This window comes from Mesoplodon densirostris, chromosome 1 (genome assembly GCF_025265405.1).
Source record: "Mesoplodon densirostris isolate mMesDen1 chromosome 1, mMesDen1 primary haplotype, whole genome shotgun sequence".
Lineage (NCBI taxonomy): Eukaryota > Metazoa > Chordata > Mammalia > Artiodactyla > Ziphiidae > Mesoplodon > Mesoplodon densirostris.
The window spans coordinates 144,885,439-144,910,820 of record NC_082661.1 but is presented as its reverse complement, the minus strand read 5'-3'; the positions used below and the strand labels follow the sequence as shown (position 1 = coordinate 144,910,820).

At 45.0% G+C, this 25,382-nt stretch overlaps 1 protein-coding gene across 8 annotated transcripts in view; it reads left to right on the top strand.

Annotated features, from left to right (window-relative positions):
* Positions 1-614: 614 nt before the first annotated feature.
* Positions 615-25,382, top strand: part of KIT (KIT proto-oncogene, receptor tyrosine kinase) — an 85,329-nt gene continuing 60,561 nt past the window's right edge. For all 8 annotated transcript variants that reach the window (XM_060091013.1, XM_060091004.1, XM_060090984.1 and 5 more), the window contains exon 1: positions 615-681. In XM_060091013.1, the coding sequence (XP_059946996.1) occupies positions 615-681 (67 nt within the window). The remainder of the gene's footprint in view (positions 682-25,382) is intronic.

Below are 25,382 nucleotides of genomic sequence, written 5' to 3'. Positions count from 1 at the left end.
TAACAGGAATAGAGAAGAAGGTCGGGGCCCAATCCCATCGCCCCCCCACCCCGTTCCTGTCTCCCGCACCACCTTCCACCACTAGCGGCGTCCAGCCTCCTCCCTCGGGAGCGTGCTCGAGGGGCGGAGGCGGACCTGTATTGTCTGGGGAGCACCTGCCAGGTGGCGGCCGGTCCCCTGATGTGCGCGTGGTGCCCAGCTTCACAAAGCGCGGGGGCAGCGCCACTCTCGTCCGGGAACCGCCTCTGGCAGCCCTATCATATCACAGGAGAGAAGAGGTGGGGAGATGAAGGGGCTCTGGGGTCAGGAGCGGGCGGCGAGGGCCGGTGTGCTCGCTCCCTACCCGCGGGCTCGGTCCCCTGGGATAAGCTCGTCGAAGACTCAGAGGTCAGACGCCACAGCCAGGGAGCAAGACCCTGGAGTGGGGGAGGGAGGGAGGGGAGGCGAGGAGGGGCGCGGAGAAGGGGCGTGGCCGGCACGCAGTGGGAGGGCGCTGGGAGGAGGGGCAGCTGCTCGGCGCTCGCAGCTCTGGGGGCCCGGCTTTGCCGCGCTCATTGCACTTGGGCGAGAGCAGGAACGGGGAACGGAGCTCCGCTCTCAGCGCAGCCACCGCGATGAGAGGCGCTCGCGGCGCCTGGGATTTCCTCTTCGTCCTGGTGCTCCTGCTCCGCGTCCAGACAGGTGGGAGGGCGCTGCGGGCACCCGGACCGCGTCCCCCGGCGTACCCTGTGCCCCACTAGGGTCCGAACACGTTGGGGTGTGTCGGGAGAGGTGGTTGCCGGCCCTCTGGTGCCGGGGCATTTCAGCCTCCGGGAAGATTCGGGGCGGCCCTGGTACTCTCCTGCGCCCTGCCCTGCTCACCTGCGCAGGGAGCGCCCTGTCGCTGGTGGTGGGCGCGCTGAGCTGGGGGTCTTCCGGGAATGGGGGCGGCGAGGGGGGCTTAGGCTGAGCGAGGTGAGGCTGAGGGCAGCGGGTTGCGTGCGAGTTTGGGGATGCTTTTGTGCGGAGGGTGAGCGGGCGCAGAGGCGGGCGGCGAGGGGGTTCGCATCCAGCGCTTTAATCTCCGCCGGGCGAGGCGCGACCGCTGCTTCCTTTTGTTAAAAGTTGTGCGTGTGTGACCGGCGCACCGGAGGACCGGCCCGCAGGTTCTCAGCCGCGCGGAGGGCGAAATTGGAGGAGAGCCTTTTCTTTGCTCTGCGGCGTCAGCTTTCCAAACCGCGGCGCTCTTTGTGCCCCAGAGCAGGGGACGGACCCTCTGCCTCTTCTGCTCCAGGCGCCATCCTGGACCCGAGTCGAAGACTGCGTTGTCCCCGGGTCCTTGGGTTATGCCTTTTGCACGGGGAGCGTGCCGCGTGCGGCTCTGTGGCCTCGAACCTGGAGGTGCGGCTCCAGAGACAACTTGGGTAGGGCGTGTGGAAAGCAGCCGCTAGGTTGCAGACTTTTTGCTTTTGTAGATTCCGTGCCCGAGGCTCGCCCCTTTCTGCCGGGTGCCGTTTCTTTCCTGCAACGCGCCTCGGAGCGGCTGAGGGCTGCGTTTGCTGCCTGCTCCCGGGGGAGGCGGGGACGGTGCGCCGGGACAGTGAGGTTCCTGACCCCAGCAGCCACCCACGCACGGCCGGAGTACCCGGCCAGGGTGGCAGGGCTCTGCAAGCCCCTCTACACTGTGTCTGCGACCTGTAATCGCAGGTCCCTGTTTTCTTTGGGAATTTTGAGATTCGCAACACCCGCTCCCATATGATATCTCTACTGGAGGGCTGCCTGAGGTGAGGGGTGGGAGATGGAGTGGAACTTTCTGCAAATCTTACTTACATCTTAAAGCTGTTATGAAAATCGGTTATATCTGCGCGGGAACTTGGGTCTTCAGGTGGAGGAGGATTTACAGGCTCCTGGAAGCCCTCAGATTCCTGTCCCTTCTCTTTTTGTTCTGGGCGTCGCTGGTGCGCAAGCAAGTGCAGGTCGCCCGGCTAACCCCTGAAGCCCTGCTTTTTCCCAGGTCTTTTTTTTTTTTTTTTTTTAACCTTTAAGGCTAACTTGATGATGTAAGGATAGAAAGTGAGTCTGAAGTGGAATTCAAGGGCTCCAAAGGAAGCATCGCTGTGAACTATTGTGGGACTATTGATAATCTACTGCTGATCAGTTTTCCCATAAAGTCTTAAGATGCAGCCTTCCCCTTCCCGGTCTTATAAGGCATTGTGAGGGCTTTCCTGTGGGGGAAGAGAGGTAGGAGGGATCTTGAATGAGTGTCCGGATTCCCGTGGCGGATTTGACTGCCTAAGTTTCAAATTAGACCTTTGGTCCTTTCCATCTTTTGGCCTTGACATTTTAATTTCAGTGAAGGGGTGTACACTGGACCTGACGGGCACACAAGAAAGGTAGACCACACATACTGTTTCCCATTTTTTAAATTAAATGAGTCAATTGCTCCCTTATTCCTCATAATTAGCCGGCTCCATCCAACAGATTTTTTTGGCAAAGGGGATTTTAAGGTCTGGCTCCTGGGGGGCAGTGTGGTGTAGTGACAAAGGCTTGTGCTGCCTTTCTGGTTCTCCTTTTCTCAGCTTCTGTTGGCTGTGTGCCGTTGTGCCAGTCCCTTAAATTTGTGGGAGCCCGGGGTCCTCAACAGGGCAGCAAGGGGTCTGCACCATGAAGGATCCTTTGGGTCCCAAATTCTCCTCTTCCAGTGTTATGAGCATAGACTCTACACTTCTTCTGAGCTCTTTCCCTGAATCCTTCCTGCCTCCTTGAAATTCCACTGCCTCCTGGTCACAGCGACCGCTTGGTGGTGTCCTACTGGTCTGCCTCTGGTTAAAGCAGGGAGATGTGTGTTCTCTCCAGTCCACACATGCTCCCCTACAGTTTCCCTTTGAGGCCTAGGAGGTGCCAACTCTGCAGGACCCTCCATCATCACCACGTCCGCCCCGCCCCAGTGTTTACAACTCCTGTGCCCAGCAGGATGAACCTGCAGTGAATAGTGAATCATACCCTCCCCTCGTTCCTGCAGGTGTGAGGCTAGAGTCACCCCCAGCAGCTGGACACATAACATTCTGAATTACTATCGTGCTGGAAATAACACGATGGTCTTATAAAAGGGAACCCAGATAATTCATTTATCCCCTTTCTGGTGTTTCCCACCCATCCACACATTTTTTTCTTCAGACTTTATAAACCATTCATGCTGTGCTATTGCAGCATGTTTTCTAGGGTGCCTCCAATTTTACGTTAGTGCCAGACCCAGTGCTGGTGCCTTTGCCTGCAATTTCCAGTCCTGTCAACAAGCCCTGGAGGTAGTCTTGTTACCATCCCTCCCATTAAAGCTGGAGAAACTGGCTGAGGATAAGCCAGTTCCCAGAATAATCAGGGGTGAAGCCTGAGGTTGGCCCCATATGCCCAGCTGTATATCCAATCACATGATTTCTCAGAATCAGTTGTAAAGTGAGATTTATTTGAAACTCTTCTATATCATATGCCAGACATTGTTGGAGGTTCTGGGAATATAGGATGGCCAAGATCATTACTTTCCCAGTGTTGGTGAAAAAGACCTAGATTTCCTGTCATACAATGTCTGAGTTAGTGTTCTCAATTTGAGGGGAGTATTCATTGAAGGGGGAGTCATTCAATGATAGCTTCCCTGAGGGGTATGTAGGCATTTGACGCTGGGTATGAGGGCTTTAGGTGTTAGCTGTCCTATTCCAGGTAGAGTCTCTCCAAAATGAAGATGCACTGTCTCTAAAATGATGGTGCAAGTTAGTTGAAAAATTTTTCCATCCCCACTGCAAAAAACTAAAAGTGGTCTTAGCATTATATACTTGTGGGGTACTTGGGAGAGAGAAAAACCCCAGGGATGGGTAACATCATTGGCTGTTTACCCTGGACGAGCACAGTGAGATATAATGGCATCTCAGCACTCAAAGCCTTTCTTTTTCCAAAACAAATGCTCATCAGCAATGTGCCAAGTTATTTTGTGGGCTTCCCTTGGAGCACGTTTACGTACAGATGTTGTTGTGATAGATTTTGCTGCTGTTGTTGACGGCCCTTAGAAGTTGCCCTGAGGATTTTGACTCATTTCCTCAAGTCTCCCCGAGCTGATTAAAGAAGGACACCAGGAAATGAGCCGCGGTGTCCTGAGCGGGAATTCTTGAAGCTGGACTATAGTGCAGGGACCCCTCAAAGGCAGCGGTCAAGGCTGCAGCGGCATTTTCTCCAGAATGAATTTAGTTTAACAGCTGATAGGCTAAGGAAGTGCTTAATGTTGCTTCATTCACATATGGTAACTTTTTTAAAAAGGGGACTTGAAGGACATTTGAAGAAATCCTAAGCATGCAAAATTTCACCTGCAGTCTCTGTAACTTGGATATTTTTGTGGCTGCACATCCAGAGTGAAGAGGGCCTACAAGGGAGTCACCAGAGGTAAAAGTTTGAATCTAGGCCGAATCCAGTGTAAATCTTTGTCTTGAAAGCAGAGAGGACTTGTGAGGAAGCCTAGCCTGGCAGCTCTAGTCTCTGACATTTTGGACCCGAGACAGCCCATCGTTTGACTTCAGACTCTTAACTGCAAACTCATAGCCCTTGCTTGGATGTGTTTCGTTTGGCCCACATGATGCTTTTTTTAGAAAACATTGGGGCAGTATTTAAAATATGGAGAATTTATATCAAGATGTAGGTTTCTTTATTCTCTCGAAGAATCGAAAACTCCCCATCTTTAGATGGGACCTCTACTCTTTCCATTGCTCTAGACAGTACCACTCTATACTGCCAGTTGGGCTTTTAGGCATTTAGCCTTGGGTCCCGGTGAGCACAGGTGGGACCACTCAGGTACCTAGTGGAAGGAGCACAGGCCTAAGGAATGAAAACAGCCTTGTATTAGTCTGCTGGCTCCGTGACTGACAGCTTTGTGACCTTGGAACAAATTGCTTACCCTTGCTGAGCTTCACTCTTTCATCCTAGTTTTAGCAGTGTGACTTTGGGGAAATTACTTAACCTCTCTGTACCAGTAAATGTGTGGCTACATATAAAGTTTTTAGAATGGTACTGCCTGGCACGCTCATGGTACAAGCTCAACACATGTTAAGCTCTGTACATATTTATTATCTGTAAATTAGGAATTATTGCTGTCCCTAAAATGGGAATAATGCCTTCTCTAATATGATTACTCTAAAGATTAGAAACAGATTCTTGTAAAGATACTTGGCACAGGGTCTGGGATGGCATAGGCACCTAACAAATGAAGAAATTCCATGAGTATGTAGAATCTGACTATTTCTCTTTATAATCCTTGCACGCAGATACCAATAGGTACTAACTTGACAGCTTTTAAAAGGAAATAAACTTTAATTTTTGTCTTGAGTTTTACATAGCTTTTGACAAAACAGTTGGGAATCACTAGTATTAAAGAGTGAACAGATCTTGGACTATTTTTTCCCCCAGGGGGGGAGAAAAACCCAGAAGATTTTTTTTTAACATCTTTATTGGAGTGTAATTGCTTTACAATGTTGTATTAGTTTCTGCTGTATAACAAAGTGAACCAGCTATATGTATACATACATCCCCCAGAAGATTTCTCTAGTGAAAACATTCATACCTTCTAATTTTTCCATTCATCTTATGCTTTAGCCTTAATGCTTACATTTTGGTTACGAAATGCGTTGGTTAGCTATTTTCTACTGCATACCTTTCTGACAGTTAGGTTTTTAAGGCTTTTGCAAACTTTAAAGTTTAAGCTAAATTGTTATTCAGGGCATGAGGCATCAGAGTTAAGAATTTGGGCTCTGAAGTTGACAAGTTTGTCCAGCTTGGCCTCTTGCCAGCTCTGTGACCTGGGACGAGACCCTTCACCTCTGCTTAAGCTTCAATTCCTCATCTGTAAAATGGGGATGATGGCATAGGCCTACTGAAAGGAGTAAATTAGATCATGCACGAAACACACTTTGCATAGCGTCCCTTACAGGGAAGGCACGGGGACTCCACCATCAGGCTGATTTTATGTTTCTTTTTCAGTATTTGTCTCTTAGGAAAGAAATTTGGAAATGGTTTTAAACCAGATTGTATAGAAGGGTTTCTTTTAGTATTAAGATGAAGCTTATCCATTCAATGTCTAGTTTTTTTTAAAAGGTTCGCAGATAGTATTACTGCATACTTCTCTCCCTGGTTCTTTGTTTAACCTTATTTACAGGCTGCTTTCCACCAAAGGGAATATAGCTTTCTGGATAAAAGTTTAGGAGGGGAAAGTTCTGTAAATGGCCCAATTTCTCAATGAATAAGTAAGTGTAGTTCACAGAGGGTCCATGAACCCTATTGCCTTGTAAAGTGGCATTGAAAGCACCTTGAGAAGGGAGGAGCTTTTCCGTGACTATATGAGGCCCTTCCCTAGCTGTGAGGGACCAAGCTGAGCTTGTCCGTTGCCCTGGGCTGGACACACAGCAGTGCTCAGGCAATACTGGTTTAAGTTCTCTCCTGTTCTCCAGCACTTGTACAGAGCTTTGAACTAGTGAATGCTGAGTCAACATTTCAGATTCAGTTTAACAAAGGATGATCAATCCCTATGCCTTGGGCCTTGTAGGGACTATACGTGTGGGCTCTGGGGGTGGGGTAGGAACAGAGTAAGAGCAGAGCCAACAATTCAAAGAGAGAATTGGTGTCGTAAGAAGTGCAAAGTGCCCAGGCAATATTTCCCAGGAGAGGAGTTTCCGTCTTGGTGGGCATGTGATAGAGATCAGGGATCAGTCCATGTTGGAGATAATATTTGACATTAATTTCTAAACTTTAAAAGAGGGTAGAGTGTCTGTAGTGGAGGCTTGTGTTGGAAAAAGCTTCTGAAACAGGGAGCAAGAAATTAAGATCTTATTTGAAGATTTTCAAATCTTTCAGTTGGTGTTAGGACTCGGGGTAGAGAATTGGAGGTGAAGAGGCTGCAAAGGTGGCCTCTGATTAGCCTCAAGGAGCACTGGAGGGGGAGGGTGTATTTAGTGTTGAGTTTGGTCCAGATTCTGAAAAAAACTTTGAAGTCAAGGTTACGGCGGACTTGACCCAGTAGTGGCCCTCCCAGCTTTGCTTGCTAGTCCAGGGCTGTTTGCTCTGCTATTCTGTCCTGTTAAGCACACTCCCCAACCTGCTCCAAAAACTTGGACATCCCCTTGCTGTGGGCAGCCAAAACTAAGGGAGGGGTGTGTGTGTGTTTAAATTTTAGTAAAATGCACGTAACATAAAATTTACCATCTTAACCATTTTTTTGTTGTACAGTTCAGTGGTGTTAATTACATGCACGTTGTTGTGTAACCCGTATCCAGCACACTTACATCTTGCAAAACCAAAACCCTCTACTCATGAAACACTCCCTGAGCCCCTGACAACCATTATTCTACTTTCTGTCTGTATGAGTTTGACACTCTAGGGACCTCATTCAGTATTTGTTTTGTGACTGGCTTATTTCATTTAGCATACTGTCCTCAAGGTTTATCTGTGTTACAGCGCATGTCAGAATTTCCTTCCTTTTTAAGGAAGGCAGTGTATGTCTATGTATATGTATGTACTGACCACATTTTTTTCTCCATTCATCCATCTATGAGCACTTGTGTTGCTTGCCCCTTTTGGCTATTGTGACGAATGCTGTTATGAACATGGGTGTACAGATATCTAGGGGAGAGTTTCTGAGGGGCCTCTGTTAGGATGGTTAGGCCCATGGCTGAGAGCTATGTGTTGATGGGAAGCTGGGCAGAGGGACCATCGGTCATACTCTTTAGATGGTTAGGTGGTCTCTGGATGAAGGAGTGAGTGCTTGCGTGTTGGGGTGCATGCTCTGGAAAGAAGGGGGAACACTTAAAAGACATGAGGAAGATAAAGGTGGCAGACTTAGTTACTTTGCTTGGCAAATTTACAGGCATCTTGGATGTGCCAGGCACTGACGAGATTGTGGGGAAGGGGAACAGAAACTATTGTGGGTGTGGTAACGGAGATCTGGGGGTGCTATGGAGTTCACAGAAATAAAGCCAAGAAGAGGAGCCCGTTTGAAAGAGGGCATATGATGCTGGACTCTGCTATGTTTGTTTATTGATTATTTACAGGCTGCATTGACTTGACACTTAACTTCATAGACACGATGATAGATATAAATGAAAATCTTCTTAGGGTCAGGTCCATGTAAAAAACTAAACCCCAAAGGTCACAGACCATGGCTCTATAATATTACAGTAGGATTTGGGGATTATAAAGAATTGTGTGTTGTGTACCCATCGTGTCACGAAAAGTAAATTTTCATGAAAAGAAATCGATGGCAGGAAGATAATTCTTCATTAGTCTCTGCATTAGACTATTTTAAAAATATGTTTATTGGTTTTCTCAGAGAACAAAATGGATGTTTTAGGCACAGAAGAGGTCGTAGAGTTGATTAAAGCTTTGGGTAATAGGCCCTTTGAAGGCAACTTAAAGAATTGGAATTTTGAAGCCTGGAGAAGATAAGGTAAAGGAAGGTTTAGTGAATGACAGTCTTCAAATATTTGTAGTATGTGAGTGAAGAATGGGACAAAATGAGAATAGTTGCAATTGCCCCAGAAAAAAATTGAGGTTTTTTTTTTTTTTTTAGGGAAAATTCTTTGATTGGAAGGGTTGGAAAAGACTTTATTGTGTTACCAGAGTTATAGGGCCTTAGCTATAGGTATGAGAAAAGCCAAAAGTAATTGTCATTCTGAAATGGCTAGGTCCTGCCCACCTCAGTTGGCTTGATGACCCTTTAAGGGCCCAGCTGAAATCTTTCTAAATAAAATAACCAGCTGTTTTTCTCTCTTCACTGCCTCGGCTGTGGGGTGGACTGTTTCTTATAAATTCTGGGTAGACTCTAACACGATCCTCACAGTTTTTGGTTATATTGAAAATAGCCAATAAAGAACTCACACCTAAAAAGGGGTTATTGATCGATCTATTGGAGTTAGGGACAGTGGATCTAACCACAGGATGAATTGTGCAGTGCACGATAGCTTAAGCTGAGTGCCAAAATAAGAAAAACAAGGAAGTTCGAGGTCTAGAGAAATCTATAATCGACCATAATTAGCCCTAACCTAAGAATGATTGTGCTCTGTGATCACCCGACTGACTGTTGATTCCGAGACACAGCCAGCCATGCTGCGTGTAGGCTGACAGGTCTGTAAGGGTGAAGGAAGTCCTTTTCCCTTGATTACTCAGGGATGGACTGTTCAGTCTGTGGTTTACCCAGCACCCTCACTTCCCTTCCCACCTGTCCCTTCCCTTTGGTCATTTCGTGGTCATGGCTCAGTGGCACGTTAGATCAGCCAGTGGTCCAGCAGGGGAAGGTGGTAGAAATGAAATTGCAAGTGGGCAGTCTCTGGTTGATTACATCATTTCACTTGTCATGTCAACATGCATGATGATTTCTGAGATGTGATCCCTGCCTTCAAGGAGCCTGGGATCTGTGGAAACATAAATGCTTGGTGTAGATGCTAACATAGTAAGATTTGTAATAAGATTTAAATACTAGAGCTGGTCCAGAAGCCAGGACACATATTCATTTGCATTGGGTTGGAGGAATGAGCATCATTTCTTGAGTAGAATGGCTGATTCCAAGGAAGATCTGGGACCTGAGTTAAATCTTGAAGAATGGGGCAGGAATTGGTCAAGGTGTGAACAGCAGAAGTAGAGGTTTACAGTTAGCTGAAAGACTCCCATAGAAAAAAATCTCTGTGGAGACGAGCAGAAGATGAGATAGGATAATTTTTAGGGCACCTGGATTTTTCTTCAGTAACTGCAGTGTCTCCTGCGGTACCATATGTGATGAGATTTTTGTATGTGTAATCTGGTCAGAGAAATAACTTTAAGAAACGGAAGAGTATAGGTCTCACTTTTTTTTTAAATAGGTCTCACTTTTGCATGATATTACATATATTGTATGCACAGTACAAATCCAGAGTAGGTCCACGGATGTGTACTTTGAGTTGCTTTTAAGTCCAGGGCTAATTACCCTCCCATACCTCCTACTCCCCACCCCCACTCCCCCCCAGCCAAGATCACAGATTTTGTAGGCTCAACATCTGATAGTAGCAAGAGATGGTCTTTGAGTCTCTGCTTCTTAACAAATTTTAAATATTTATTAAAATTATAAGTCAGGGGGCTTCCCTGGTGGCGCAGTGGTTGAGGGTCCACCTGCCGATGCAGGGGATGTGGGTTTGTGTCCAGGTCCGGGAAGATCCCACATGCCCGCGGAGTGGCTGGGCCCGTGAGCCATGGCCGCTGGGCCTGCGCGTCTGGAGCCTGTGCTCTGCAATGGGAGAGGCCGCCGCAGTGAAAGGCCCTCAAAAAAAAGATAAGTCAGGAATGTAACCGTCTGCATAAATTCACTTATTCAACCAACCAACCAGGCAACCTGGCAACAAATGAAACCCCCAAGCCTGATAAGAGTCCTGACTGGCTTAGGCCATCTTGGGATTCTGCTGTAGGTTCCCTAGCCCTGAATTTAGAAGGTAATTAAAAGGTAATGAGGGGTGCTGGTCACTGCCCTTCCCAAAGCAGTGAGCCTTGGGGAGGAGGTGCCTGTTTGTGGCGGGCAGAAATCTATCACTTAAGGAAAAAGTGTGAGTGATGGTACTTTCCAGGGAATGCCTTGTTCTTGACCTAATGGATTAAAAAATAATAGGGAAAATGAAAAGAGGAGAAATCCTTACTTTTTTCCTTGTGTCTCTAAGTTCTTCAGTGAGGCAAAACATCCCACTTCATTTGGGTTTATCCCAGGTGACTCACGTTATTTCAAAAGGTGTTATAAAATTCTTGAAAACAATCAGGGCTGCCAGTAATTTAAATGTGATGGCCTATGCAGACTCGTTAGCAGAGGAATTGCTTTGCAGGGTTAGAACAAAGGTGGCGTTGTCACAAAGAACCTTGGAAATTATTTGGTGTCTCTTTTTAGTGGAAGGAAGTATTTATAGAAAGGGATCTAATGTAGATGTGGCTTCTGAGGAAAACATTTACTAGCGATTTTGTGTGGCATTTGGCTGTTATTCTCCTTGGCTAGTGCATGCTTAAAAAAACCAAAACTATTTAAAAAATTGAAAATTATACTACTTGGAAAGACTATGGGTCCGTTATAAAGTGATAAGTTTTTAAGTTTATAAATGTTAAAATGCATTTCCAACCTAATTTTCACAATGTAGATTTCTTTTTTAACGGCTGATGGAAGATTTTCATTTCAAGGAATGGTCTGTTAAAACTGCACGGACTGGTCTTTCGGCTTTTCGTCATTGTTAAGTCAAACCAGGATTCTTACTCCAAAAATATGTCTTTAGAATCACCACTTGAAAACAGTTAATTGGGATGTTTAAAGGTTTTTCTCCTATTTTAGTATAGTCAGTATATTTACTACAGGGAAATAGTAGACAAGTTTCTAGCTCAAGCAAAATGTATCACTTTCATGAAAAAGAACCCCCCTTTCCAGCTTTTTAAAATAAACTAGCATATGTAGAAGGGTTTATGAATTTTTTAGGAGATCTGAATGTGTAGCCTAATTTCCATTCCAGTCTTTTCAAGGGATAGTATTTTAAATGATCACCTTCGTTTCAGAATGACTGCCTTCTAAGAAGAAGCTGGCCAGGATGCCGAAAGAGCTCAGGTAGTGAGCAGCATGCCATTAGGTGAGGACAAATCCAAGGCAGGTGCAGATGGCTTGTCTCTCCATTCGGAAAACTTGGAACAGCAACTCTGGGCATAAAGCTGTAGTGCTTAAGATTTACAGTTTCATTCTGTTAGTCCCTTCAGTATCTTTTAAACGGACCCTACACGTACCAGGGATTTATAGATTTGTTCACAAATAATTACTGACGCAGTAGGGGGGCGAGTGGTATAGCTGTAAACACACCAGGCAAAAATCCTTGTCCTCTTGGGGCTTATGTTCTAGTGAATTCTTTTTCTTTCATGAGTCCAGGTCCACAAAGAGCCCAGAAGGAAGAAAAAGTCTAGAGTCTCTCAGAGAAAACGCCTTCATTTAGATTTATTTCAGTTTCTTATTATGGTCAATTAAGGAAGGAAGCAGGGAAAGGCAAGGTTTCTCAGAGGGTGGGGACGGGGTTCACAGGGAAGGAGGGACCAGAGGCGGCAAAAATGAAGTTAGGTAGGGGTGGGTTGGGGAAGGGCCTGGGTTGGGGCCGACTCAGGAGGAGCTTTGTGAGATGTTTGTCACTTGAGTCCCGTCTGCCCCGTCAGTGCCCTTGGAAGGGCTGAGCATCACACGCCAGTCTTCCAGCTGGTCACGGCTCCAGTCTTTGTAACTTCAGCCTCTCCAGCAGGTATGAGGATGTACTGATGAAGGATGTACCGAAGGGGGTGGCAGAAATGTCTGCAATGCCGGGCGAACACAGATAGGTGTCTTCACTTTCAGGACTTTGTGGAGCCTTGAATGTGCCAAGTGCATCGTCCGTCTGTGGCTTTGGAACCATTTTTCCCAGAATGGACCAGAATGCTTTTTCACAGCTGAGAGAGGATGCTTCAGGGGTCCAGGCTGAATGCTCTCCAGTACGGCTCCAAGGACTGGAGGCTCTGCACCTCCTTTATTTATTTATTTTTTCTTTCCTGTACACGGGCCTCTCACTGTTGTGGCCTCTCCCGTTGCGGAGCACAGGCTCCGGATATGCAGGCTCAGCGGCCATGGCTCACGGGCCCAGCCGCTCCGCGGCATGTGGGATCTTCCCGGACCGGGGCACGAACCCGTGTCCCCTGCATCGGCAGGCGGACTCTCAACCACTGCGCCACCAGGGAAGCCCCTGCACCTCCTTTTTAAATTCTTTCATCTTTTTCTTGTCGAAATCTGACCACCTTCAGTTTTTAATAATACCTGTATTTAACTAATGGCACTTTTGAGTCTGACAGAGCGCCATTTAGCCACCGTCTGTTATACTGGGCATGGTGTGCCAACTCCCGTGTTGCTGCAGCCAGCCTGGGTGAGGTGACAGGGTGACTTCATCTGACTTTGCATTTTAGCCTTAGGGTGGCCTTTCAGAGTTCCATGCAGTGATAAGCCCTCCAGCTTCAAATCAGGGACTCCCCCAGATGAGAATTGACACTGTTGGTGCCCAGGACTGGAAAGTTCCTTCTCTGTCAAGTCTTGGGCATGGAGTAGGGCTCGTGCTGCCTTTAGTATTGTTAGTGTTGATCCTCAGGAAGGAATCCAAGATAAACACTGTCCAGGGACAGAAAGTGGTACCCTCTTGAGTTATGGGCAGGAAGGCATCCACTGACCACAGCTGCGATTGAAGGCATTAAGGTAGATACTCAGGTGCTTGGTACCATGTCAGTTAACAATTTCGATGAAACCAACAGCTTTAGGTATACAAGTGTGGATGCTTAAGTAATTATGAAATCAGTTGCCTTAAAGCACTTGGTTTAGATTTGACGAAAGACTATAGTATTTCTAAGCCGGAGAATTATTTTTATCTGGTGTCATCATCCTTGGTTAGCACCTATTGTTTTGGGTGAGAATTTCAGGGCCTAAATTTAAATAGACCCTGTTTAAGTTTGCTATCAGTTGACTAGGAAAGAATTTAAAGAAAAAGGGGGGTGTCCTATGACTTCTAGGCTGGGTTATTTGAAAACCTATTAGCCATTTTATTTCAAGATGGAGGACTTGAATCTCACGTTAACTTTAAAAAATATGTAACTTTGGGCTTCCCTGGTGGCGCAGTGGTTGAGAGTCTGCCTGCTGATGCAGGGGACACAGGTTCGTGCCCCGGTCCGGGAAAATCCCACATGCCGCGGAGCGGCTGGGCCCGTGAGCCATGGCCGCTGAGCCTGCGCGTCCGGAGCCTGTGCTCTGCAACGGGAGAGGCCACAACAGTGAGAGGCCCGTGTAACGCAAAAAAAAAAAAAAAAAAAAAAGTAACTTTAAAATACATAGAAATGTAAGTATATATATATTTATCATGGGACCATCTCACACACGGAGAATAGTGAACGAACCCTCATATACCTATCATCCAGCTTCAGCAGTTGGATCAACACCAGTCTTTCTGCTTTACCTCTACCCACTTCATCCTCCCATTTTTTTTGGCCGCCCCACGTGGCTTGTGGGATCTTAGTTCCCCGACCACGGAACGAACCCGGGTCCACAGCAGTGAAGGCCAATGTCCTAACCACTGTACCACCAGGGAATTCCCTCCACCCTCCCATTATTTTGAAACATTAGCATCATAGAATTGCATCTGTGAACATTTTCAGTATGTAGCTCTAAAATAGAAAGGTTCCCTTCCCTAAACATAATGATGATGCCAATGTCCCAGCCTTCCAAAGCAATAAAATTCCACAGTGTCATTGAGTAACCAAGATTCACATTTCCCTTATTGAAAATAAATATAAAGACATATAGGAATATACAAATATTTGATAGACTCTAAGCAAGAGCCATATATGGCAGTTTGTTGATATGGCTTTTTAAGTCATTTCTTATAGGTTCTATTCCCCAATGTTTGTTGAAGAAAACTGAGGATTAGTCCTGTGCAGTTATCCACAGTCCGAATGCTGCTGCCTGCATTCCTGTGGTGCTGTTTAACATGTTCTCTGTTCCCTGAATTTCCTGTAAATTGGTCATTTAGAGGTGTGATCATACTCAGGTTTGATTTCTTTTTTAGTAAGATGACTTAATAGATGGTGTGTTCCTCTATTATTCTATTTTCTTTCCCTTTTTTGGATATACCGTTGGGTACTTAAAAAGATTTGTGTTTTCTGTTCTAATGGTTGCCTTTATACTTATACCTTTATATGATACCCTTGGTTCGCTCTTTTTGGGGCTCTATTTTCTATTGGTTTCCTTCCGTGAGTAACAATTTAAATTAGCTAGTAGCCTGTCCTTCCCTCTCCCTTTTCTCCCCTACTTGGGATTTGAAGTAATATCCTTTTACTCTAAGGCAATCAGCAAGCATATTCTACTTTGCAGATACTCTCCCTCCCCTAATTTTTCTGATAACTGCACCAAAACTACTTTATCAGAATATACAGCAATCACATACTCTGTTGTCTCCTTTGTTACCACCATTTAATCTTAGTTGCACAAGTAAATATAGTTTTAATGCTTGCCACTAGTTCTTATGTTCTGTCTTTTCTGACATTTTGGTTTTCTGAAGCTCATCCTCTAACAGATACCTCAGGAAGCATTCATGGGAAGTGTTTCCTGAATTATGTTCACAACAGCTTGTCTGTAGCCTTCGCTTTTATACTTACTTTTATACTTACTTGGCTCATCTTTTCTTTGCTCAAGGATCTTTAATATTTTACTATATTGTCTTTTGCCATAAAGTGTTGTCAAAGTCTGCTGGCAATCTGATTTTCTTTCCCTCATATTTAACTTGGTATGTTTGCCTAGATACCCTAAGGCCTGTTTTTTGCCTTTATTCTTTGAAGTCCAGTAGTTCTATAGTGTTAGATGCTCTGGGTTGATTTTTTCAGGGACATACTGTGCTACTTTAGTAAGTACAGTATCCTCCCATATCTGCAAGGGGTTGGTTCCAGGACCTCCATGGCTACCAAAATCCTGGATGCTCAAGTTCCTTATATAAAATGGCACAGTACAGCCGGCTCTCTGTATTGTGGTTGTGGAACCTGCAGACACAGAGGGCTGACTGTAATTTCAAACTTTCTTGTAGTGTAGCTTTTGCTGTTTGTTCTATTCTTCTTCTTGGCTTTTGGAACTCCCAGTGTGTGTATGTTAGCTCTTCTTTGCCTGTCTTTTTATATTGATCATTTTCTCTCAAATCCTTTTAATGTCTCATAATTCATTTGAATTAAAAAATTTTTCTCCTTTCCATCTTCTCCTTCTTTTGAGACATTATTCATTTTATTTCCTCTTGTGTTTTTTTTATTTACCTTTATTTCTGAAATGATTTTTTTCTTTCATTTCTTAGTTCTTTACCTCCATTTTCAAATCTTCCTTTTCTCCAGTTCATTTCTTTCTTTTTTTTTTTAATTGAAGTATAGTTGATTTACAAGGTTGTGTTAGTTTCTGGTGTACAGCAAAGTGATTCAATTACATATGTATATTCAATCAGCTCATTTCTGAGTTTTAAAAATTCTGATTTAGGCTATTCTTTATAGCTTCTTTTTGTTTAATTTCTTTTAGCTCATTTTTGAAATATTAGTTTATAGTTTTCATTTGTTTTGTGTCTTTCTGGCATGATTCTATTTTCTATACTAGAGACGTCATTCTGTTCCTTACTTTTTCTTTAAATAACATATTTGGAATTCAACTGCTCTTCTTTTCTGTTGTTCGCTATGAGTTTTCGTATACTCTTAGTAGAGCCATTATAGCTTTTCTAGCTTCACAGTTCTAGAGTACCCACTTAACATTGTTTCACAAAGTGGTGAAAAAAATGGTCTTTACTTTTCTACACCTAAGATCTTACCTTTTTTTGGTCTCTGTTCTCAGCCCCTACTTATCTGAACCTTTCCTTTCCTTTGCCTATTTAACTCATCTTAGATTCATCCTTAGCAGTTTCTCCTCAGTGTGGGGCTTTGACCTAGTTTGTTAGTTCATAGGGATCAGACCTCTCCCACCCCAGAACATTCCAGCCCATTAGAAATACATGGGTCACAATCCCCTCTGTACTTCCTAGGGAAGTTGGAACCTGCAGAGTTCTCTGCCAGCTTCTGTGGGTGTCCCCAGAATGGCCCTCTGAGCCATTGCAGTGCGAACCTAACGGCAGTTCTTGAAGCTGTTGGTAGTTTGTCCCCACCTTCTTCATACATAGGAGGGGGATATACCTTATCACCTGGTTTTGTGGGTAGGGGATACCTTATCACCTGGTTTTGTTGTAGATGCTATCCATAGGGTTTTTGGTTCTGCTCTATTTGTCTGTTTTTATGGTTAGGGTGAGTTGGGGATATTCAGTAATTATGCTTCCACCACCATCTTGCCAGAATCTATATGGACATTTTAACATAAAATTTGTAGACCTTTGGGTCTACCAAGTCAGGACGAAAGTAGCAAAGTCTTGAAACATTAAATCAGTAGTACCTGCCTTTAAAAATAATTTTCTTCCAAAATATAAGAAAGTAGAGAGAAAACTTAATAGTTTTAACTATCTGAAAACTGGCCACTTTATGGGCTACCTAAGCCATATTCTAAGCTTACTGTTTTGTTTTGTTTTTGAATTTCATTAATTTTTTATACAGCAGGTTCTTATTAGTTACCTATTTTATACATATTATCATATATATGTCAATCCCAATCTCCCAATTCATCCCACTCTAAGCTTATTGTTTATGACAAAATGTAATAGTTGAAATCATCTGAGTACCAGGAAGCCCATATCTGAGGAAAAGTTGTAAAGAGTGACACACTTTTGCCATTGTTTGTTTGGTTTGATATTCCTTGAGTTCTGAAGGAGATAATGCTATTTTATAGTTTTAAAAGGATTAAACCACATTTACACTTTTAATACCATCTAATAAAGATAAAATCATTACTTAATTAGGTGCATTTTTCTTTCAGCCTTTTTTTCCCCCAGTGAAGAATTTGCATATCTCTAATTATAGTCATTTGAAAAAAAAAATTCTGCCAGGACTTGACATAATATTAATTTAGATTTCCAAAAATACTAAATTTCCTTCCTCCAACTTGAGTTTCCTCCAGTTGGCCATTGATTTAAGTTACATACTAAAAGGTGACAGTTTTAGAATTGGCCCTTTATTTCTCCTGTATTTAGGGATAGCCATTGTTCTAAAGCCATAGAAGGAAGAAATAAAACTTTCTCAATGGGTATATTGGAAACTTTTTTTTTTATTATTCTGGAAAATAGAGTAAGATCATTTTCAGACATTCCCTCTGGTTTTCTACAGAGATTGAGAAGAAATCATTTCAAAATGGGGCTGGTCATTAAGAATTCTTTGCAGACGGGTAGCAGGCTTAATGTATCGCTTGAAGTGAATGTCACCCAAGAAAAATTAAGGGAAAAGTCAACACTCATTAAGCAAATTGACCAGCCAAGTGTTTTGATGAATGTCGCAACAAATTTGAATAAACGAATTTTGTCCATTAGTGTGCTTTTAGACCAATGTGATTGTTTTGGTCTAATTATTTTTTATTTTGTGTATTCAAATGTAGAATGGCTGCAGAATTTACGATTGCAGCAATTATCTGATCAGCAATTTAGAAAATTGGTGAATAGTATCTGACTACTCACCAAGAAATGCCTGGCATTTGATAGGGCTGCTGCAGGACCACATACAGTCCAAGGAGAAGCCTGTGCTCTTTTCTCTGTTTCTCACCCACTGCAGATGAGAGCCCAGAGGCCATCACTGGGTTAGCATGGGCTGTGGACATGGGCTCAGGGCCCTCGGATGTCATGCACCAGATTGAGGTCTGATGTGCTACAGAAGTTGTATTTGCCACCCAGTGTCACTATTCCAGAGTCCTGTAGCTGTGACTGGTGAATTCTGCAACATTTCCCACTTCTCAAGCTTGGGGATTCGAAAAATCTGTGCCCAAGTGGCTGCCAAAGCTTGTCAGGGGGACCCAGTGTGAGGCCGATTTCTAGGTGTAAAAGCCAGGCAGATTTGCTCACTCAAGAAAATCTGTTTTGAGGTTTGCTTTGAATTCCAAGATACAGATTCTGGTAAAAAAAAAATTTTTTTTTTCTGCATTACTGCCATGGGTTTCTCCTGATAGCTGCCTGCCTTGCGGGGGAGGGGATAACTGGTCCTCTATGTGTGGTCCTGGACCCGAAAGCAGCAGGATCACCTGGGGCTTGTCAGGAATGCAGACTCTCCCTTCCCCTCCAGACCAGGGGGCGAGGGCCCAGCGGTCCCCTTTACCAAGCTGTCCAGGTGATCCTGGTACAGACTAAAGTTTGAGAACCACCAGTCTTCAATGCAAAAATGATTGGGTTTTGTCACAGCGTTGGGCAGTGAACGTTAAAAAAAAGTACTAAAGTTCGTGTGACCTCTTTTTTTTTTTGCGGTACATGGGCCTCTCACTGTTGTGGCCTCTCCCGTTGCGGAACACAGGCTCCGGACGTGAAGGCTCAGTGGCCATGGCTCACGGGCCCAGCCGCTCCGCGGCACGTGGGATCCTCGCAGACTGGGGCACGAACCCGTGTCCCCTGCATCGGCAGGCGGACTCTCAACCACTGCGCCACCAGGGAGGCCCCGTGTGACCTCTTGAATGTCAGGCGAGGGTGCAATTCTCAGTTCTCTTTCTGTGGCACTAAAAAGATAGATAGGAGTTTCAGTTGGTCCAGACAGGAAGGCAGACAATTGCAGCACTGTGGGACAGTGCCCCGCAGAGGCTGCAAGGGGCCTTCAGAAAACATGCATGTACCAGGGGGAGGGGTGATATTTTAAAGGAATAAATGAGATCGTGTCCCTCTCTGATTATAACCTTTCAGAGACTTCCCAGTGTTCCTGGAATAAAGTCTGTCCTTGTAGATCCCATCCCACGCCTCCAGTGCCTCCTCTTGATCTCCATTTTGCAGATTACCTGCCTCATCCTTTGCTGTCCGTGCTTTCTTCACTCCTTAAAGATGTCCTTGTTCCTTGGAGCTGCAGGAGCCACCCTGCCCCTCTGCCCACTGCCAGGGGCACTGTGTTTCTCCCTGGTCTCTTAGTGCACCTCAGACCCCAGCTCGCATGTTTCCTTTGCAGTCCTTTCTGACCCCCCAGGGTAGGTCAGGTCAGCGCCCCTTGTGTACAGTGCACTTCTCCACACTCTGCACATTGTAATTATAAAATTGTGTAATGATTGGTTTACAGCTTACCCGTGGAGCTAAATATAAATTCATATAAATTCCACGAGAGACCCTGCCTTGTTTCCCTGCTGCCCAGGGGTCCAGCCCATGGCAAGCATTCAAGAAACATTTTTAGCTGAATGAATGAATGTGGGGGGAGGGGCAGTCCCATTTTTATCCCTAGGGCATGCGGCTGGTGAATGTATGCAATTTTGATGGAGGTGTCACCTAATGAATTCTATTTACAAGAGCGTATTTGTCACCATCATCTAATCCTTCTGCTGGAAAGGTGAGTCCCTTGCACAGTGGCAGCAGAATCTCATGATTTGGTTCTAATTTGGGGTCTGGCATGTGGACCACCCAGAAGAAGTTCTTGAGTATTATGCTTCCAGGGATATTGGGAAAGGAGGGAAATCCTCTGACCTTGGAGATGTTCATAATACCCAGGCCAGAAGCCAGCAGCCTGAGTGGTAAAGGTGGCACCTGCGAAGTTTCCAGGGAAATGACTGTTGTCCCCAGTCCCCTCAGGGCTTCCTGGAAGAGCTGCCCGCTCTGCTCCTAGAAGATGGTTTGGGGGCAGCTTCTTTCTCCCCACCCACTTTCAGGTCTATTTGGTGGAAGAATAGAGATGTGCTCCTTTGCCTCATTTTGGTCAATTTGTCTTGACCTGGGTAAAGCCAGGGGTTTTTATTCCTATTCTAGAAGGTGACAGCATGGGAGTTACTCCCAGAGGCAACAGCTTCACGGTGGGGGGCATTTTACCTCCAGTCAGAAACTAAGTAAGTCTTACCTTGATAACTCATGGAAGGGCTGGTACTGGCACACATGGGTGTAATTTACAAAAGTACACGTACTGAGAGCAAGGGCTCAAGTTCTTTTTAAAGATGGAGATTTAAGATCTAGAGTGGCTTGCGGGAATCTTGCTTTTGATAGAGAAACTGATAATCTGCTATTTGCCAGTTAATTGATTGTTTTTGTTTTACATTTGGGGCTCAGCATACTCTCTTCCAATTTTTTTTTTTTCATGTATTTATTTTTGGCCGCGTTGGGTCTTCGTTGCTGCACGCGGGCTTTCTCTAGTTGTGGCGAGCGGAGGCTGCTCTTCGTTGCGGTGTGTGGGTTTCTCATTGCGGTGGCTTCTCTTGTTGCGGAGCACCGGCTCTAGGTGCGCAGGCTTCAGTAGTTGTGGCACGTGGGCTCAGTAGTGTGGCTCGCGGGCTCCAGAGCGCAGGCTCAGTAGTTGTGGTGCACGGGCTTAGTTGCTCCGTGGCATGTGGGATCTTCCCGGAGCGGGGCTTGAACCCGTGTCCCCTGCATCGGCAGGCGGATTCTTAACCACTGTGCCACCAGGGAAGCCCCGGAAGCCCCTCGGCATACTCTCTATACCCAGTGTAAACTCCTGTTAGATTTAGTGAAACATAATAAACACAGTAAGTTTTGGAACAAACATCATAAACACTGTTTCTCACTTGCAACCATTTATTGAACATAAGGTAGGTATAGGATTTGGAGATAATGTATGAATCCTGATGTATCTCACCCCCAATTTATAGATGTCAAAACTCTGAGGCTTGAGCTTCCCTGGTGGCGCAGTGGTTGAGAGTCCGCCTGCCGATGCAGGGGACACGGGTTCGTGCCCCGGTCTGGGAAGATCCCACATGCCACGGAGTGGCTAGGCCCGTGAGCCATGGCCGCTGAGCCTGCGCGTCCGGAGCCTGTGTTCCGCAACCGGAGAGGCCACAACAGTGAGAGGCCCGCGTACCGCAAAAACAAAACAAAACAAAACAAAACTCTGAGGCTTGGAGAGGTCAGGTAACTTCCCCAAAGTTTCACATCGCTCAGTTTGGAATCTGCAAAACGTACACCTTTTCCATTGTATTCCTGTTGCTTCCTGTGCTCATCCAAGCTCAGAAAAGCACCATCAATCTCCAGTCTCTGAGCTTGCTTCTAGACTTTAAAATATTGCTGAATAAAGGTACAGAAGTTGCAAGATGACTACAAAGAACTTCAGGATACCCTTCACTTAGACTCTGCAATTAACATTTCGCCACATTTACTTTGTCCATGTAATATACATATTGGCTTTTCTGATCCATTTAAGAGTAAATTGCTAACATGCTCCCCTGAAAACCCATTTGAGCCTCAGCCTTGGGTTTGATGAGAACACTGAGGCCACCCAGGCTGAGTTCCTTCTTCTGCCCCCCACCTGTGTGGTCTTCCCCCTGGCCTCTAGGCTGGGGCCTGGCTCCAAAGAGGGACACTCAGCTCACTTTCGCCCTCAGCCCTAGTCCCAGTCCTTTAAATTTAATTCAGACGCTAAAACCCATCCAACTCCCTTTCTGGAAATTGGCTCTCTCCAGCACTTAACAGACAGAACCTCTTCTATGGCAGGGTAACACAGGCAAATAACAGGGGGCTCCCTGTATGTTTCTACCTGTTTCGTGAAAAAGTGGGAGACCAGGGACTTGCCCCAGCTTGTTATCCAGGGCTGCAGCTGAACTGTTTGGCCCCTGCTAATTCACGTCTCTTTTCAAGACAGTTACCAGTGCTGGTAACCTTTTCTCTGTCAACTGCTTCAGATAAAATTGCTTTTTTTTTTTTAAATTAATACTTTTGTTTTTACTTCCTTTGTTTTAAACCAGCCCAGTGGCTATAGAACGACATTTTGAAAGTGGAACAGAAGGAAAAAACATTCTCTCTGTTCCATGTATGGGATGGAGGGGAAGGTACAGTTTCCCTTAACTGACAGGTCTATTAAAAGCAGAATTTAGTATATAATCACTAGTAAAATGTATTGATTTACCCATTATGGTGAAAATTAGCTTAAATATCTATTTAAGCCAAGTATTATTCCAAGCATCTTTCAGAACTAGAAGAGCAAAGAGGCCTTTCAAAAATGTAGGTCACATTTGAAGACAGAGTTTAAAAACTGCCTCAGGAAAACACTTCAAATGTCAGGATAAATGGATAAACTAAAATATGATATTTACATACAGTGGAATACTATTCAGCCTTAAAAAAGGAAATTCTGACCCATGCTAACAACACAGATGAACTTTGGAGACGTTAGGCTGAGTTAAATAAGCGAGACACAAAAAGGTAAGTATTGTATGGTCCCACTTACACGTGGTCCCTAGAGCGGTCAGATTATTGAGACAGAAAGTAGAATGATGGTCACCAGGGGCTGAGGTGAGGAGGTGATGGTGGAATGGGGAGTTATTCTTGAATAGGTACAGAGTTTCACTTTGGGATGATGAAAAAGCTCTGGGGATGGATAGTAGTGATGGTTGCACTACATTGTGAATGTATTTATTGCCACTCAAAATTTGTATAATTAAAAATGTTTAACATGATTTTATGTTATGTATATTTTACCACCAAAAAATCTTTTTAAATGCCCCAGTTGGCATATATTTATGTTCATGAGTGTAAAAATATTGACCAGACAATCTCTTGCTTATTGATATTACACTTGATGTCATTAGAATGAAATGCTATAGAATTAGAACCGGAGCTTATGGGTGTCACATATTTTTATTTCTTAAAGTTTTCATTTGCTGCTAACACAAACTCACTTCCCCTCCTGAGCCTGGGAATTGGCATGTTGAGGAATTGTCAATTTCTTGGTTGGAGGAAATGGCATAGTGATCACAGGCCCACACTCCACCACACATGTCCAGGACAGCGCTAAGATGAAGGCAGTTTACACCTGACAGGTCCTTCTGCAGGTCCTTTCAAGGGTCTAGCTGTTGCCCTCTGTAGAGCGTGCAGCCAGGAGGTCTGCTTGGAGGTGAGACGCGCACACGTCTGTTTTCCTTGGTACTTGGTAGGTCTGGGGTGAAGCTGGCCTTTGACTAGCGTGGCCGACCTTACATGCTCTTCTTGCCGTGTTCTTTTTCACTTGGCTCTTTTTTTTTTTTTTTTCCCTCGGTACGTGGGCCTCTAACTGTTGTGGCCTCTCCCGTTGCGGAGCACAGGCTCCGGACGCACAGGCTCAGCGGCCATGGCTCACGGGCCCAGCTGCTCCGCGGCATGTGGGATCTTCCCGGACCGGGGCACGAACCCGTGTCCCCTGCATCGGCAGGCGGACTCTCAACCACTGCGCCACCAGGGAAGCCCTCACTTGGCTCTTTATTGTTCTTCAAGTTAAGGAAATTAATGTTGAAAGCAGTCAGGAGCTTCTCCACCCCAGCTTCACAGATGGTAAGGGTCTTGTTCTGTTGTGTATTGGATTTGAGTCCTGCTTCTTATCTGCTGCTTATTTCATTAAGTGCTTTACAGAATTCAAAACGTGGAAATCTACGTATTTACAACAGGAGCTGCACTGAGCTATCAGGGAAAACCCACTGGAAATTAGGATGTTCCTCTTTTCTGCTGCAGGGATGGATCCTCATACATTATGCTTGTCAAATCCAGACCTCATCTGACTCCCCAAAGACCCACTTCATAATGGCCATGCGTATCTTTGAGATCAAAAGGGGAAGTCCTGGGGCTTCCCTGGTGGCGCAGTGGTTGAGAGTCCGCCTGCCGATGCAGGGGACACGGGTTCGTGCCCTGGTCCGGGAAGATCCCACATGCCGCGGAGCGGCTGGGCCCGTGAGCCACGGCCGCTGAGCCTGCGCGTCTGGAGCCTGTGCTCCGCAACGGGAGAGGCCACAACAGTGAGAGGCCTGCGTACCTCAAAAAAAAAAAAAAACGGGGGGAAGTCCTGCTCCTTCAAACATCGGGTTGTATTTTTCTTAGGGTGACTGAGTAGGAAATATATTAAGTAACCCTATGTAAGCCTTTGTTGCTGGGGATGTATGCGTGTCTAGAAGAAGTTTTGCAATACAATAAGCTGAGAAGGATCCTCCTTTCATTGTTGAATGGGTGATACATGCATCTCCACACTTACTGTTCACTTTATAAGATGTAAGAGCCAGGAATCAAGTTCCATGTTTAGGCCCTTATTTAATTCTGTGTTCAAACAGTGGTTTAAAAACGAAGCAGGTGATTAGTTATATTATTTATATCATAAGAGAATCACTGCTATTCATTATTGCCATAAATGGTTGAGTACTTTTTATGTCCAGCCAGTTTTGTTTTTTTTTAAATAAAGGGTTTCTTTATTTTGACCCTACTATGGCCTAACTACTTGATTACAGATCCTAGAATCTTAGGACTTTTGATGGCCTCTTTTTAGTTTTTCAGAAGAGGAAACAGACGCCTCGAACCTAAGGGACTTGGCCACAATTTAGAATCCAGAATTTCTCTATGTCCCCACCATTACATTTTTCCTTCACTAACTGCTTCAGAGCAAAAATACATAGTTACACATTTTATCTAAAACGTACAAATATTAAATATCTTAGCAGACACCAAACAGTAATTTTGCACGTGCCTCCAACCTGAGAGAAGCTTTGACAGATGTCGTACCTTTAGAAGGCATTTATTGGAAGCCTGAGTCCTTGCTGCTGAGTCCTCTTAGTAAGTTTCTTTAGAAGAATGCAAAACATCTAACATCTCCTTGATCTTGGGTATGCTTTTCAAACAGCAAAAGCAGCCTGAGGGCAGCTTCTCTTGCCCCCAGATGGCATGCTTGTGAACAGTGAATTGATGGAAAAGAAGGAGTTGAGGGTTCAAGTACAAGGAAGCTCCCAGTTGGCCATCGTTGAGGGATCTGCGTGGGGACATGCTTTAATA